At 43.5% G+C, this 17,500-nt stretch overlaps 1 protein-coding gene across 1 annotated transcript in view; it reads right to left on the minus strand.

The window, feature by feature from the left end:
* The window catches only part of LOC311062088 (protein MTSS 1-like), a 77,571-nt gene that overhangs the window by 13,206 nt on the left and 46,865 nt on the right, over positions 1-17,500 (minus strand). The window contains exons 4-10 of the mRNA XM_084080876.1: positions 12,480-12,564; positions 11,627-11,718; positions 9,411-9,485; positions 8,303-8,314; positions 2,372-2,529; positions 918-1,025; positions 458-555 (exon numbers count right to left, since the gene is read on the minus strand). Of these exons, the coding sequence (XP_083937002.1) occupies positions 458-555; positions 918-1,025; positions 2,372-2,529; positions 8,303-8,314; positions 9,411-9,485; positions 11,627-11,718; positions 12,480-12,564 (628 nt within the window). The remainder of the gene's footprint in view (positions 1-457; positions 556-917; positions 1,026-2,371; positions 2,530-8,302; positions 8,315-9,410; positions 9,486-11,626; positions 11,719-12,479; positions 12,565-17,500) is intronic.

The raw sequence follows: 17,500 nt of genomic DNA on the forward strand, positions 1-17,500 counted from the left end.
GGCACCCACAATAGGGGTGCCAGGTTGAAAGTGGTTAAGCGACACTATTCTACTATTATTATTATACTAGAAAAGTATAGAGTGACAGGAAAGTGACACCAGAGAGATGGTGCATGCATGCATGCATGCAACCCAGGTACAGGGTTGTAAATAAGTGCTTTATTACACTTTTATGTGTACATCCCGGGTTGAAGTTATATTGTGTTGAAACTTGTATTTCTATGACCGAAATCAAGTCAAAAATCTAAAATCAGAAGGGTCAGGACTGGAGGAATAAGGAACATGTCAGCTCAGCTGTGTGCACTAATGTTTTTTCCCAGATTCAGCCTGCAGTACCGTCTCTGGTGCACAGGGGAGCAGTAGAGGACAGGACAGTGGGACGTGTTGGTTTGGGTGGAAAGTTGAAGTGAGCAGTTTGCTGTGTTTATGTGCAGCAGGAGCTGCCGTGGTAACCAACCTGCACATGCTGGACTTCCTGGATACGGTGGTGCTCGGTGACGAGGGCGGAGTCTGGTAGGACCAGGTGCACTCAGAGGCCTTGAGGTCAACGATGACCTGGAGAGAGAGAGAGAGAGAGAGAGAGAGAGAGAGAGAGAGAGAGAGAGAGAGAGAGAGAGAGAGAGAGAAAGAGAGATAGGAAGTGAGACACAGGAGTCAAAGGAGAGAGCGTACGGATATTGGAGAAAAGGAATTAGGAGCGTGAAGGGAAAGGTAGAACAGAGAGAGGCAGAGAGAGGCAGAGATGGGAGGGAGAAGAGAGGGAGTGAGACAGAGAGCGAAAGTGTGAGAGGAAACAAAGAAGGGCGAGAGAGGCAGAGAGGAAGAATAGATGGGAGAGGAGAGGGAGAGAGGAAGAGAGGGAAATAAAGAGGGGGCAGAGAGAGAGTAGAGATAGGACAGACAGAGAGTGTGTGTACCTGTTCACTGGAGGGGGGCAGCTTGTGGGGGTCCATGGTGAGAGCTTTGAGATCATCTGTCAGGGTCTGGAGGTGGGTGATCTCCCCCAACATGGTCATCTCCTCTTCCTAACACACACACACACACGCACGACAATCAGTCATTTTTCATGACAGACGTGGGCAGGGAAAGCAGCATCATGGCTGAGCTCAAATCATCAGACAAACAACATAGGATAATGTACAGTAAGTACTGTAAAAACACAGTGACAAAAGTGCCACCACTTTCAGGGGGTCTACATTGCAACAACATGAAATATGTTTTGCTTGTCGAGATGTTTATTCTCCTAGACCAGGGGTGTCGAACTCATTTTGGGGTCGGGGCCGAATTGGTCAAATGGTGACTTGATGTGGGCCGAGACCAGTTGCGGACGCGCATGCGCGCTCACACGCATTCAGTCAGCATCTGTTGTCTCAGACACTGCCACTAACTACGTAGATCACTTTTTTTTTATGTATTAAGAAGAATAGCTACTTTAATTATTGACATTAAAAACAAACAATGCAATTTGTAAGGAGCCCCAATAAACCATTTTAAGTAGAATAATTCAATTTGAAATTAAACAATACCTGGTAATGTGTGTGGGTGGTTAGGTAATGATTACCATGTTTTAAGCCACGTTTACACTACAGTGACAGAAAATTTCCAGCAAAATAATTAGATTTATAGAACAGTGGTGTAAAGTAACTAGACGTTTCTGTTCAACGGTTGTTCTGCACAGTAAGATATTCACGTCTTTATTTATCCATTTGTAACTCTGTAAGAGTCTGACATTTGTACACTATTTAATATAGCACAAAAACAGAAAAGACACTAGTATAAAACCCAGAGGGACTCCGGTCAACCATATAGGGTTTAACCCAGGGGTCTTCAACGTTTTCAGCCCAAGGACCCCCTAGCTGAGAGAGAGATGAAGCAGGGACCCCCTCTATATTGTATCAAATTGTGTTTCAGATTCAACTTTTTTTGTTTACGTGGCTCTGCTCTTTTTTCCCTCTACACCAATAGCTCTTTTCCAAAAATAGACGATCTACAAGCTCACAACGCCTCGCAGCGCGAGGCGTTGTGAGCTTGTAGATCTGCTATTTTTGGCTGAAGTTCTCCTCAGAAAAGGGACGCTAGGGTTCAAGTGGTTAAGGTAAAAAAAAAATCCTATCAGACAAAGATTTGGCGGACCCCCTGTAGTACCTCTAAGGACCCCCCAGGGGTCCCGGACATCCTGTTGAAGACCCCTGGTTTAACCCATTTAGACTTGAGGCTGATTCTAAAAACGCCTTCTAAATCCTGACATAAGTTTTCTGAAAAACGCGAAATCTTTAAAAATAAAGAAATGAAAAAGACACAGAGGCGTTCCCGGCTTGAGAGGTATATACTGTAGGTTTAACAGGTCTAAATGTGTAACTCCATCACTGACCACGACGGGCCGCAGCATGGTGACGAAGGTGCAGAAGCGACTCCTCTCCTCCACCAGGGCCTTCCTCACAGCCTGCTTCTCTGTCTCCTCCAGCAGCAGGTACTTATCATTCACATCCTGCATGGCGCTGTCCAGCTGAGGCTGCAGGTCTCCACGGCCTGCAGAGACAGAGAGAGAGGGAGAGAGAGAGAGAGAGAGAGAAGGAGAGAGAGGGAGGGAGGGAGGGAGAGAGAGAAAGAGAGAGAGAGAGGAGAGAGAAGGAGAGAGAGAGAGAGAGAGAGAGAGAGAGAGAGAGGGAGAGAGAGAGAAGGAGGGAGAGGGGGAGGGAGAGAGAGAGAGAGAGAGAGAGAGAGAGAGAGAGAGAGGGAGAGAGAGAGAAGGAGGGAGAGGGGGAGGGAGAGAGAGAGAGAGAGAGAGAGAAAGAAAGACAGACATATACATGCCCACACACACACACACATTTATACATACATACAGGGAGTCAGTGAAAAAGACATACAAGGGACAATCATGTGCACACACACACACACACACACACACACACACACACACACACACACACACACACACACACACACACACACACACACACACACACACACACAAAATGGGGAGACAGACACGTGGCAGGTAGCCAGAAAGAGTGTGTTAAGGAGACAGGAGAAAGAGAGAGAGAGAGGGAAAAGAGAGAGAGAGAGGAGGGGAGAGAGAAATATAAACTGATATAAACACAATGCTGTTTACAGTGCGAACCAGTTTGTCCATTTCAAACTTCAAGCTTTCAGAAAACAGCAGTCACAGTGTCTCCCCTCCATCTGGGAAATCCTCATCGCCAAGCATCTCGCCACATGAAAGAAAACGTCTGAAAATAACAACAGCTTCACCCCCCCCCATTTTGATCTCGGAACAACACAATCAAGAGGGATTAAGGAATATTATATTTCCTGATGTTGTTGTTTCGTCGATGAAAGGGAAAAGAAACAAGACCATTTGCACATATTCTTTCTTTTCTTCACGACAGGTTCCATCTGTCCTCATGTTACGAGGCAATGAAAAGAAGTATTTTGTTATCGGGGACATTGTGTGCTGTGCAGAACAAAAAAAAGAAAACAGACCCCGATTCCTCGCACCAGGGCCGAGCGTTTAACAAAATCGTTCGGTAATCTCGTTCGTCTGTGTGTGTGCGTTCCAGAGGGGACATAAACATGCAATTAAGAGTTTTTATTTCTCTGGTGAGAGTTACAGGCTAGTTATGTGGTCGGGTCCAATGGATCGGAGCTCTGTCTCTCTCGCTCTCACATTTCCAGGGAAAATGTTCTACCGAGAGAGAGAGAGAATTCATTCAAGGGACTATTCTGGTTTTCCACAATATGAATACTATTTCACATTCCGTGCATCTGTCCCTATCGTTCTCAACACTGTGTTCCCCATTCTCTTAACCCATTAAGACCTGAGGCCGATTCTACAAAATGTCTTCTAAATCCTAACAGTTTTCTGAAAAACTAATGTCAGTAGTTCTCAAACCTTTTCATGTCAAGGACCCCCAGAATTATATGTATTTGGCCACGGACCCCCATCTCAAAAATAGTGTTCCAGGGACCTCCCAGTAGCAAACATTTGAGTTTAAAAAGTTCGCTTAAAAATATATATTTATATTCAAAGATTAGCAAAAATGTTTTGTAGATCTGCTATTTTTGAATAGTCAACGCTAAAATCTAAAATGACACAGATGCTTCCCCGGTTTTAATGGGTTAATCTCGTTCCGGTTCCTTCTTCCCTTCCTCGTTACATTCATAGCAACACGTTCGGATTTCCCTCTTCTCTCTTTATTGTTTTGCCATCCAGCTCTTTCCGTCTGTTATTCTCTCTGTTTATTCTTTCCTCCGTCGTTCATTTATCGCTTCCATAGCAACACAATGAGGGTTCCCTCTTCTCTTTTCCGTCTTATCCTTCGCTCCGTCAGTCCCCCCCCCCCCCCCCCACCATCGTGGCATCCCTACGTGACGCTTTGTGAGCTTGTAGATTGGCTATTTTTGAGAATACCAAGAGAATTGGTGTAGAGGGTGAAAATGAGCAGGAAACATGGGAAAGTTGTCATTCTTACCGCTCTGCCACCAAAATGTGGAATGCCCTGACACCATCCATTAAAGCAGTGGTTCTCAAACTTTTTCATGTCAAGGACCCCCAAAGTTACACTTATTAGCCCGTGGACCCCCATTTACAAAGATAAACCAGGGACCCCAATAAGAGAAGGTTTTTACGGCTCTCTAGCAGTGATTCTCAACCATTTTAATTTCAAGGACCCCCAGTTTGACATGCATTAGGCTACGGACCCCCATTTAATGGCATTCATACCTCTGGGACCCCAATTCATATTGTAAAATCAATGTTAATTTAACTCTGAGCCGTTAGGCCCGTTAGGGTCCATTTGGTTCCATTTGTACTACACTCTCAGAGTTACAGACTCATAAAGGTCCATTTGGTCCCTGTCCATCATTTAGCTGGGGACCCCCTGGAACCCCCTCAGGTACCCCTGAGGGGGGTCCCCGGACCCCACTTTGAGAACCAACGCATTAAAGGATGCGTAACACTGGTTTCTTTCTAAATTGGCCTGAAAAAACATCTATCAGGAGACCACAAGGGGAGGTACATGTACATTTCCCATCTCTTTTGTAGATATAGTATTTGTATTCGTTGATGACATGCATTATTGTGTTAATTTTGTATGCTATGTTGATTAATTGAATAGATAGGATCACAATGTAAACAAGTCCCTATTTGAAACAAGCCATTAGGCTTTCATGGGATTTTCAATCCTATTTAGTTGACCTTGTATTTAAACTGTACTTCCAAGTGCTTTTTTTCTGCAAACTTCTAAATAAAGTATTCAATCAATCAATCAGTCCCCAGGACATTTTTGTGTTATCCTTTTAGCTTTTATGTACTGTACCACATGCTGTTTACATTTATGACTAATAAAGTATTAGTACGAGTCGAGTATAGATCCCTTGGGGACCCGGTCTAATAAATACATAGGGTTCAAGTGGTTAATTCCATTTAATTACATTTCGCAGTAATGCAATGGGACTTCCTGCTTTTCTCTCTCCCTGTCCCCGACTCGCACCCCTTTCCCTCCATCCATCTCTCATTACGTTCATACCAGTGCAGTGAGAGTTTCCTCTTTGTGGTGTAATGACAGGGCTGTCGCACTGAAGTGGTTCACCCACATCTGAGGCTCCTCAGGGGTCGATGCCGGGTCCTGTTTATTTTGACTTAAATGCTGGAAGCCATCGAGTCCTTTTGTTTTGTCGGCAGGGATAACACGCTCTTGTTTCCAATCATAATAAGTCTCTTTTAATGATACATCAAACCAGGACTGCTTGTTCCAAAGTCAAGGGATAACGTTTTAGTTTTTATTCTTGTTTACTTGTGGTCCCTGTATAATTTAATGGGTAACACATACATAGCATTAGTTCCCCCTATAGCAGGGGTCTTCAACAGGGGGTCCGGGGCCCCTGGGGGGTCCTTAGAGGTACTACAGGGGGTCCGCCAAATCTTTGTGTGGTATGATTTTTTTTTACCTTAACCACTTGAACCCTAGCATCCCTTTTCTGAGGAGAACCTCAGCCAAAAATAGCAGATCTACAAGCTCACAACGCCTCGCAGCGCGAGGCGTTGTGAGCTTGTAGATCGGCTATTTTTGGCAAAGAGCTATTGGTGTAGAGGGGAAAAAGAGCAGAGCCACGTAAACAAGAAAAGCTGAATCTGAAACACAATTTGATACAATATAGAGGGGGTCCCTGCTTCATCTCTCTCTCAGCTAGGGGGTCCTTGGGCTGAAAACGTTGAAGACCCCTGCCCTATAGTTCAATGTGTGGGACGTTGCATTAATACTGACACTCTTCAATTTGTGTACCCCCATGCTAAAATGTACTGTATGCAAGCACTGTAATTTAAAATCAGAGTTCGATTTTCTGGGGGCGTATGTAGGGAAATCCATGGCTTTGTCTTTGATAGCCGACCCTTCATTTTTATCACTGGTGGGGAGATACAATAGTATGTTTAATCCCTGCTTCTTGTCAGACCGAAATAAATGTATATACTGTAATTAAGTAGACTTTCTGATATGTTTGATATTATGTCACAATGTAACAATTGAATTTCAAATGTATTACATTAAATTGCCGTCCCTATTTTGGAAAAAAGAAAATCTTTCGAAATGTTTCTAAAATATTTAACTTTTTATACATTCTGAAATAAACTCAACTGAAATAAAAATTAAAACAAGGCTTTAAGAAAAAAAAGATTATATATATAACTGTCTGAAACTGTATTATGTGTTTACAAACCTAACTAAAATGTCCTTAGTTTTAGTCTTTGACAATATTTCTTACATAAGCCTATTATTTTTAATTCTCGTAGTTCTGTGAATAAAGAACTTTTTAAATTGAACTTTTTTCATTAAATATTATATATATAGTATATAAATGTTATTAGATTTAAAAAAAAATAAAAATAAAGTAGCACGCCCACATTAAAAACTAATTAAAACTAAACTGAAAACAAAGTCAATATGAAAATAATATTAATGAAATGTTTTAATAACCTTGGGGTCAACATAACACTGTTGTTGTTTTCTAGCGCATAGACCTCAAAATCTGACTCACACAAATGAATGAAACTATGAGTCACACGACCAGTGAAATATCTGAGAACATATTTCAGCAGACCAGAGTGGTCTGGAGATGGTTTCAACAGCAGATGTGTGTGTCTTGACCAGAAGTGCCCTTTTGAAAAGTTTTTTTTTTTTCAGTTTAAAGCAGGGGTCTTCAACAGGGGGTCCGGGACCCCAAGGGGGTCCTCAGAGTTACTGCAGGGGGTCCGCCAAATCTTTATGTGATAGGATTTTTCTTTTTACCTTAACCACTCGAAACCTAGCATCCCTTTTCTGAGGAGAACTTTAGCCAAAAATAGCAAGAGGTATAGGTGTAGAGGGAAAAGAGAGCAGACCAAGTCAACAAAAAAAAGTATAATTTACTTGAGCACCTGCCCCTCAAAATGTCTGTGCACGCCACTGGTGTGTGTGTGTGTGTGTGTGTGGAGGGAGAGGGCAGTTTGTCACAACGTTGCTAGGGATTTAGCTGACGAGCGTCTGAAAAATGTACAGGAGCTGACAGTCTCCTGGAGGGCTCTTGGTAGGGTGGGACACCGGCTCATGATTTATGTCTCATGTCATCCCCTCTCGCTCTACCTTTAACAAGAAGAAGAAAGACTGCATCTGCCCGCACCAACGCCTCATGCTCCAAGCCTCTCCATTCCAGAGCTACTATATGACCGGTTAGGTGCAGTAATTCTGGCCTTGATGACCCAACAGTTACCCATATAAAGCCTACATGTAGCATTCCCTATTCTGGACATGATGTCATAAATAGGCAAAGAGAAACAGAAGGCCTACAAGCTCAAAACACCTCACAACGCAACTCATCAGCTTGTAGATTGGCTATTTTCAGCGAAGAGTGAAGAGGGAAAAAGGAGGGGATCAAGTACAGACCCCTGTGGGACTCTGGTCAATGATGTATACTGTACATGGTTTAAGTTATCAGAAATCTCTTCGGGGCGCTCTATTGACCATTCCACCAACTTTCATTGAAGTACACCTATCTGCTCTCGATCTTGACCGTGACCTATTACTTTTTTGACGTACCGTGCCGTTCGGCAGTGTGTGGGCGTATTCTTTTATTATTGATGTGCACTTGTTTGCCTACGCACCTGCACTTTAAGCTTTTATTCAAGGTGTGCGAAAGTTTTTCTCAACAGGACTTTAATCACGGCAATAATGAGGTACTGTTTTGTGAAGCAGTTAGGTGGGAGATGGATCAAACGAAACGGGAGGGTATGCAGCAGCAGAAAGGTGTGGGTGCAGCAGCTTACCAAACACATCAGCTGGATGGAGCGGTGCGTGATGGGATGCCACAAGGCGGTAGATAGGGAGTTGAATGGTCCGAGAGTCGAGACAGAAAAGGAAACGGAAATAATTCCCGATCGTCAGTGAAAATATTCAATCAATTACAATTTAGTCATTTAGCTCTTAACGCTCTTAATCCAAAGCAATTTACAGTAAGCAAGGTAAACACAAGGTAATAACATCAAATGCATAGAAATAGTAATCTCGGATCATAGGTAAACCAAGAACCTATCATCAAGTCAAAACAGTATAATATCAAAAAATAAATAATCTGTACATTGAAACTATAGGATGCCAGGGCAACAAATGAACCTTCCGGCATCTGTCTACATCTAAATTGCATTTTAAACAAGGTCGTCAATGCCAGGGCAAGTGCTACGGGCTAAGGTGGAGTCTGAAGAGGTGAGTCTTCAGATTATGGTGGAAAATTGGGAGTCTGCAGTTCTAACCGCAATGGGGAGTTCGTTCCACAGTTTGGGAGCCAGAAGGGAGAAGAGTCTGGGACGTGTGGAGCACTGTCCCGGATGTTTTAGGGAAGGTTCTGACAGCTTCCCTGTGTTAGCTGATCTGAGTGAGCGGGAGGGGTTGTAGGGTTAGATCAGGCTTTGAAGATATGCCATACCTTTGGTTGCTCTGAAGGCCAACATCAGTGTTTTGTGCTCTGTGCGGGCAGTAACTGGGAGCCAATGGAGGGAGTGGATAAGGGGGGGAGACATGTGAACATTTTGTCTGGTTGAAGACCAAGTGTCCTGCGGCATTCTGGATCATTTGGAGGGGCTTACAGTAAGTGCAAATGCTAGGAGGCCAGTAAGGAGCGAGTTACAGTAATCAAGTTTTGACGACTGTAAATGAATCAATAAATCAATCTTATTGTCACAACACGATTACAGTGAGGTGAACTCTTGTTTATGCAGGCTTTCACGTTTGCAGTTCAAGGGGTAAAAAAATAATTAGAAGTAAAGAATGGAAAACAAAATGAGCACAAAAAGCCTGAAAATACCATACATATACCGTACATACGTATATTGACACAATAAATAAAAATAAGTAAAATCACTCAATTTGTCTCCTCACCTTTCTTGGCTTTCTTCTGCAGCTTCAGAGTATCAGAGGATTTCTTTTTGATCTCCTGACGTGCCTTCTTGTACTCTGCCGAGGGAAACGCACACATGCACACGCAGCACACACACACACACACACACACACGCACGCACACACACACACACGACATGCTAAATCCACGATAAAAGGAAACACCGCAAAGGGAATCTACACAGTAAAATCCCCAGTCTCAGTTTAATGCGTAAGGGTCCGTTCTTACACTCATGTTAAACTGACACTCAGGGTTTTATTGTGGAGACCGACTAACCAGCAACTGAAGATCTACTCTCTTCTCCATCTTCCTCCTCCTCCTCTTCCTCCATTGCTTTTATGATGACAAGCATTGGAGGGAGACGACGTTTGGCGGGGAATCGGAATTGAAACACGTTGGAAGACAGAGACGGACGGGAGAACAACAGAGGAGGACGGAGACACGAGAAAACAAAAGAAACAGTCAACCACTTAAACCCTATATCAGGGGTCTTCAACGTTTTTCAGGCCAAGGACCACCTAGCTGAGAGAGAGATGAAGCAGGGACCCCCTCTATATTGTATAAAATTGTGTTTCAGATTAAACTTTTTTTTTTTACTTTGTCCAGGACCCCCTGTTGAAGACCCCTTCCCTATATACTTCAGTTGACCGGGGTCCCCCCTTGTGGTCTATACATTGGCCCTGTCCTTTTTTCCCTGTACACCATTGCCCGAAAATAGCCGTAGATCTGCTATTATCCCTGAATGTTCACCTGTTAAGCCCAGAATAAGGACGCTAGGTCTCATAATAGTGGTTAAAACAAAGTAACGCTGTGTAGACTTTGTAAACTGGATCTAAGTTGGCTCAGCACTTGAACCTCTTTCATGGATTAAAGCAAGATAAAATCTCAGGACTGAAAAAGTTTGTATGATCAAGTCCTAATGTGCGGTATGAAAGGAGCCCTGATTACTAAACTATTACTATTACTACTACTAACACAATATGTAAAAGTATGATGTTTTAGTAATATTGTTCCTGCTGTTCTATACTTCCAACCAGGTGAATAAATCACAGATTGAGGCTTTTACATGAAATATCCGAGACCATTAAGATTTTATGGAAGTTTCTGAACATATTGCTAGTTTGACCACTTCAAATGCTCCAATCTTAACATAATAAAAGAAGCTTGTAGATTGGCTATTTTCGCTGCACAACATGCTTCCATAGAAGACATGCTGACTTCTATGGAATACAAAGTCGTGGACTGAGAACTTCAATCCAATGCTCTTTTTTCCATTTACAACAAATCACTTTTGTTGGGTTCAAGTGGTTAAAGAAGAAGTTCATATATGAAGTTCATATATGAAAAGAGAGAGAGAGAGAGAGAGAGAGATGGAGGGTGGGAGAGAGAGAGGGAGAGTGTTCTAGCATATAGGACGACCTCCTTTGGAGAACCCTTAAAGAGAAAATGGTGTCTCATTTCCTATACTGTATATGGATGGACTGCATAATAGAGGAAGAACAGAGGGAAGAGCTGTCACTGGATGAAAAGGGGGATAAACCTGGTTCTGTGGGCCATGCATCCCCCCCCCCAACATAAAAGTTGTGTGGAAGATATGCACAGATATGCACACAAACACACACACAGTAACGTTCACTTTTCTTTTCTTATTTTTTTATCCCACGATTTTGTAACTACTACTACTCTCCCTCTGCCAGCCTGGGGAGAGCCCCGAACTGAGCTCATGCTTCCTTCAATGCATGAGGAGTGAGTAGGCCGCTTCTTATCACCTGACAGGGGGGAGTTTCCCCGGTAGGACGTAGCGTGTGGAAGGAACACATTATTCAAACCAGTTCCTTTCCCCTCCATCAGGCGCCCCTGCTGACCAGGGGGAGGCAGTATAGAGACCAGGATTACTGCATGTTTTTTTTGTGAGGGTACCTACCCTAGGGGACACGGGGAAAACATGCAAACTCCACACAGAAAGGTACTGGTACTACGGTACTGTACTGTTTATAATGTGTATGAAGGTATGTGTGCATGTCCATAATATGAATATGTGTAGTATATACTGTATATGTCCGTGTGTCCATGTTATGACCTTATGTATATAATTCTAAACACCTGTGTGTGTGTGTGTGTGTGTGTGTGTGTGTGTGTGTGTGTGTGTGTGTGTGTGTGTGTGTGTGTGTGTGTGTGTGTGTGTGTGTGTGTGTACCTTTGGCGTGGTCCTTGTCCAGAGTGTTGGCTACTCTCTTCCACTCTTCCATCTGCTCCTGGAGAGGGTTGATCAGACAGTCCAGAAACACCCTGCACGCAAGCACACGCACACACACACACATACACATATACAAAAGATAAAACAGATTAATGCATGTTTGTATAGATGTGTATGTCTGTGTGTGTGTGTGTGTGTGTGTGTGTGTGTGTGTGTGTGTGTGTGTGTGTGTGTGTGTGTGTGTGTGTGTGTGTGTGCGTGTGTGTGTGTGTGTGTGTGTCTGCATGTATATGCATTTCATGGTGATGTTATTAATATGTGCATACAGTACATAGTGTATGTACATGCATTAAGCCCTGTGTTCTTCAACTCAGCAGGTTGTCTCATTTCACGATCTGCTCTCATACAGGGACAGGTAATGGACTCATGCACACGCATGCGTGCCACACACACACACACACACACACACACACACACACACACACACACACACACACACACACACACACACACACACACACACACACACACACACACACACACACACACACACACACACACATCAGGGACAAATCTGGGAGAGGAAAGGACATTAAGGAGGACAGAGAGAATGGAGGAGAAGAGAATAGCTACAGAGGCTCTCACAGCAGGAGGTGCAGAGGAAGGAGGAGCAGATAGATTCCTGTGAGGAGGAGGAGGTGAACACGAGGTAACAGAGAGGACACAACTCATACAGAGAAGAGGACCAAGAAGATGAGCAGATGGACAGAAGCACACGTGCGTGTGCACGTACACACACACACACGGACACACGGACACACGCGCACACACACACACACACAGATCTACTCACATGGAGAACTGGCGTAGTTTGGCCTCAATGCTGCGGTGTCTCATGCACATCCTGGTCAGGGCTGAGCCGATGTCCCTGGTACCTCCTGTCAACACAACAACAACAACTCCTGTCAATTACAATTATTATGTCATTTTAACTCGACGATACGCTTTATTTTTGGTCAGGTCAGCGAAAATAGCAGATTTACATGCTCGACGTGGCGCAGGCCGATGCAGAGTGAGCTTGTACAATGGCTCTTTTCCCATAAAAGAAACTAAGAAAAAAACATTTCACAACGGGAGGGGGGGCGCATATGTCTTGATTATGAATTGAATACATACTGCAGAACCACAATGGAAACAAGCCATCAAGCCTTTTTTTTAATGTTATCCTTTTAGCATTGCTTGCGTACTTGTACTTGCTGTACTGTTTGCAAACTGTAAATAAAGTACATTTAATCAATCAATAAAAAAGTCTCAGGGACTTGTGGAGGTCTGGAGGACAGTCCTTCAGACCTCCACAAGTCGTAAGACAGACCCCCTACAAACACAAAACCCTGGTCATTCAAGGACTTGTGGAGGCCTGGAGGACCAGGATTATGTGGTTGGACGGTGTCCTGAGGCCTGGAGCACCAGGTTTATGTGGTTGGAGGGTGTTCTGAGGCCTGGAGGACCAGGGTTATGTGGTTGGATGGTGTCCTAGTGCTTGTGGAGGACCAGGGTTATGTCCCTGCTGAGTGTTGAGGTGAGAGGACGGTCTGGCTGACATCATCTATTTGACCTGCTGCTTTCTCAACACGCCAATACTTTTAGCACTTAGCCTGGCCTCCACTTGGGACACTGACTGCATGTGCGCGCGCGCGCGCGCGCACGCGCGCACGCACACGCACGCACGCACGCACGCACACACACACACACACACACACACACACACACACACACACACACACACACACACACACACACACACACACACACACACACACACACACACACACACACACACACACACACACACACACACACACACACACACAATAAGTTACCACATAAGTGTGACTGTGAGAGTTAAGAGAGAGAAGCAAACAGTGTCCATGACCTCACCTCTTTACACAGCGAGAGAGAGAGGGAGAGAGAGAGAGAGAGAGAGAGAGAGAGAGAGAGAGAGAGAGAGAGAGAAAGAGCGTAACTGATGGGGAGTGATGGAGAGAGAGGGAGAGATAAGCTGAGGAAAGGAGTGAAGGAGCTTGGCAGAGGAGAGAGGAGAGGGAGGGTGAGGTGCCAGAACAGATTTGACAAATTTCATGTCCTTTGCTCACACAGAGAGACTCCTCCTGGGTTCTGCTGAGATTGCAGAACACTACAGCCCCTTTCTCACCCTACACTCACATTTTGATTATTATATCATGCCATAGAGTTCATAGACCATAATGTACAGTATTAAGCGTTGATGCTATAGTTAAGTGAAAGAATTCAAGCTAATACATTGTCACTCCCATCCTGCCTTCCAAAAAAAACAAGGCAGTCTTACTTTCAGATCGAGAACATTTAAATTACATTTTTACCAGTTATTGTTGGGAAATATGAAACAAGTTCTCAGATGAGAACATGAAAATAACCACATTTGTTCTACTGTAGGTCTTTTGTGACAACAGGTTTAAGGGTAAAAGTTGTGTTTTAATTGTTACAGCTCACAGCAAAGAGTTGCACAAGTCAGGGAAATTAAGTGAGTGTCATTTGCGATGCAAATTGAAAATACAGCTCCCTTTCTCCTACACTCCTGATAACAGCAGATCATACTGACAGGTTAGCAAGCTGTTTGTCAGTCTAGCGGGAGCTCCACAGGCACCAGAAGGGGCCAGATGGCTCTCCTCTCTCTCCCCTAGACAGCAGACTCCCTCCTGGGGCATTGTTCACAGGACCTCAGCCTGTCTGCCAAAAGATCCAGGGCCCGGCTGGGAGACAGCGAGGTACCTCTTGAATAACGCAAAGAGGCAAATGCGCATACAGATCGACACAAACACGTGCGCACACACACACACACACAAACACGCGCGCGCACACTTCAGAAATCTGATAAAGTTACAGAGATAATTGGATGATTTAACCATATGAACCCTCTTCCCTATTCTGGGCATCTCATACTAAGCAAATATGTGGCAAAAATAGGTCAACATTAAGCAAAAATAGGCAAACATTCAGCGCAAACAGCAGATCTACAAGCTTGTTGCGACACATTGTGAGCTTTTAGATTAACTGTTTTTGGCAAAGAAATTTGGTGTGGAGGGAAAAAGGAGAGTACCAAGTACGGTCCGCTCGGGGACCCCCCTCAACTTTAGTATACAGAGTTTACATTGTTTATTCAGTAGCTAACCTGGTTAGTGGGAGTGAAAACATTTATAGGAATGGAAGCGGGCCGAATTCAGAACAACAGCACGTTGTTAATCAGGAGTTTATGTGCTTTGCTTACTACACTCACTAGACTATCGCTTGTCATACATAATTAATACTTTAGACAAATACTGAGCCCAAAATAAAGGAGAGTGGGCAGTCGATGGTCTTTATTATTTTCTGTATTGATTCACATTGTAGGAGAGCTGAGAAGGATGCAGCACAGGGGAGCAGGCGAGTGGGATTCAAATCAATTATAAGCCAAAGAGAAGGAGTGTACGTGTGGGTCCAGAAAAAAAGGCTTGTGTGGGCCTTTCAAATGAATTCAATGTAGCTTAATTCCTATGTTAAAACAGGCCGGTCCTCAGTCAACCAACTCTGGACAATATAAATCAAATAAAAGCGGAAAATATATAGCAGATCTACAAGCTCACAATGTGTTGCATCGCGACACATTGTGAGCTTGTAGATCGGCTATTTTCACATTCCCAAAATGTATATACTGTAGGGCTGAAGTGCATAATGTATGTTTTGTAATAATAATCAAAATCTAAAGTAACTAAAGTTTTCAAATAATTGTAGTAAAAAGTACAATATTTTCCTCTGAGATGTAGTGGAGTAGAAGTGTAAGTACTGACAATTGGAAACACTCCAGTAAAGTAAAAATGCTTTTAAGTACAAAATGTTACTTAAGTACAGTAATTGAGTAAACATACTTAGTTACTTAACACCACTGTTCCGTTTTTGAAAACAATAACCAAAAATAAGGACACCAGGGTTAATGTGGTTAATCTGCTGTAAGCTCCATTAGTTCAGCGTGCAACAAACACAGTCAGATAATAGTTTAGCCCTGGTTGGGGTTTCCATTGCAGCAGGTTGAATTCATATTTGCCATGTTATTTCCACTTGGCTGAGCCAATATAAAGTACCCTGGTGGATTTCAGCATCCAGGGCTTGGGCGAGATGGGGGTTTAGTCCAATTAATTATTAATACCACTATTCATGTCTGCTCAGTCAACTGTGAACCAGGCAGCCGAAATAATAAGTGACCGCTGTTTATACACACAGATGTTTGCGAGCACGCACACGCACACACACACACACACACACAAACACACACACACACACACACACACACACACACACACACACACAGACACACACAGACACACACACACACACACACACACACACACGTATTGACTCCTGGATTTGATTGTGTCCGCTGTTATTCTGATTGTGTTTGCGATCTGTCATCCTGCATACATTTGTGTATCAAAAAACACTTATAAACACATCAATTATAGCTCAACAATGATAAATCACTGTCAACAACTGAGGTTGTTGGAAAAACATCCCATTGTGGGGGGACGGACGATATGGCCTATTTTGGACATAATACATTATTTATTTTGATTATTGGTACTGGTTTTGATTGATAATTGATTGAATACTTTATTAACAGTTTGCTAAATAGTGCAGAGGCATAATTACGGTATACAATAATGCTAAAAGAATAACACAAAAAGTCCTAAGGGCTTGTTTCCAACTTTCCATTGTGTATTCAATTCATTGGTCATTGTCAGTAATTTCCTTTGCATATTTCAGTAACATGCTTTGTATATTAAAGTTATTTTACATATCTGCCCTGTGCAGTTTGTGTTTACAAAACCTAAAAGGCAACAGAAAACACATACTTTGCATACATTTGTTCAAATGTTCAATGCCAAAAACACAATTAAGTCATTAATCGCAATTATTTGTGTGAGACAATTTATCGTCAAACTAGAATGTCACGATCGTGACAGCCCTAATCTTAGATCAACAACATTTACGGGGACCTAAAAGTACTAAAGTGGATCATGAATAATGTGGGTCCGTGACACACAGGTTCAATGGGCTGCTGGGAGGTTGAGGGTGACGGAATGGGAGGTATTGTGTTGCAGTAGCATGTTTGGTCAAGTGGTGCTATTGTTAACCGGTATAATAGAGACAGCTCATATTTTATCTGTCTGGAACTATTGTTGAGATGCCTGTGTGTGTGAGACAGCATGAGAGATGGAGAGAGAGTGTGTGTGTGTGTGTGTGTGTGTGTGTGTGTGTGTGTGTGTGTGTGTGTGTGTGTGTGTGTGTGTGTGTGTGTGTGTGTGTGTGTGTGTGTGTGTGTGTGTGTGTGTGTGTGAGAGTGTGTTGTCTGGGTCACACACTAGGTGTTCCTATGCCAACTACATAGATGAAGGGGCCAGGAGGCATGTAGGGCCGCAAATGTCAAACTTAGCACATGAAGAGAGATGAGAGAGAGAGAGAGAGAGGGACAGAGAAAGAGAGAGAGAGAGAGAGAGAGACAGATGAGAGCGAGAGAGACAGCGATATAGAGAGAGAGGGAAAGACACAGACAGAGACAGAGAATAGGCAGTTGCAACAGAGGGAGTGGCAGAGATAGAGAGGGAGATGCTGACATGTCATGCGGGGCCAGAGAGAGGAGAGAAATTCAAACCTAACATGATGTGAGGTTACCATGGAGACAGCTGCCGTCAACACAAGTCTGTTTCTCTGTTCCCTCGCTCCCTCTTCCCCATTTCCCCTCTCTTTCTTCATTCCTTCTCTTCCTCTCTCTCTCTCTCTCTCTCTCTCTCTCTCCCCATTTCC

This window comes from Gymnoscopelus microlampas (genome assembly GCF_963454915.1).
Source record: "Gymnoscopelus microlampas genome assembly, chromosome: 15".
Taxonomy (NCBI): Eukaryota; Metazoa; Chordata; class Actinopteri; order Myctophiformes; family Myctophidae; genus Gymnoscopelus; species Gymnoscopelus microlampas.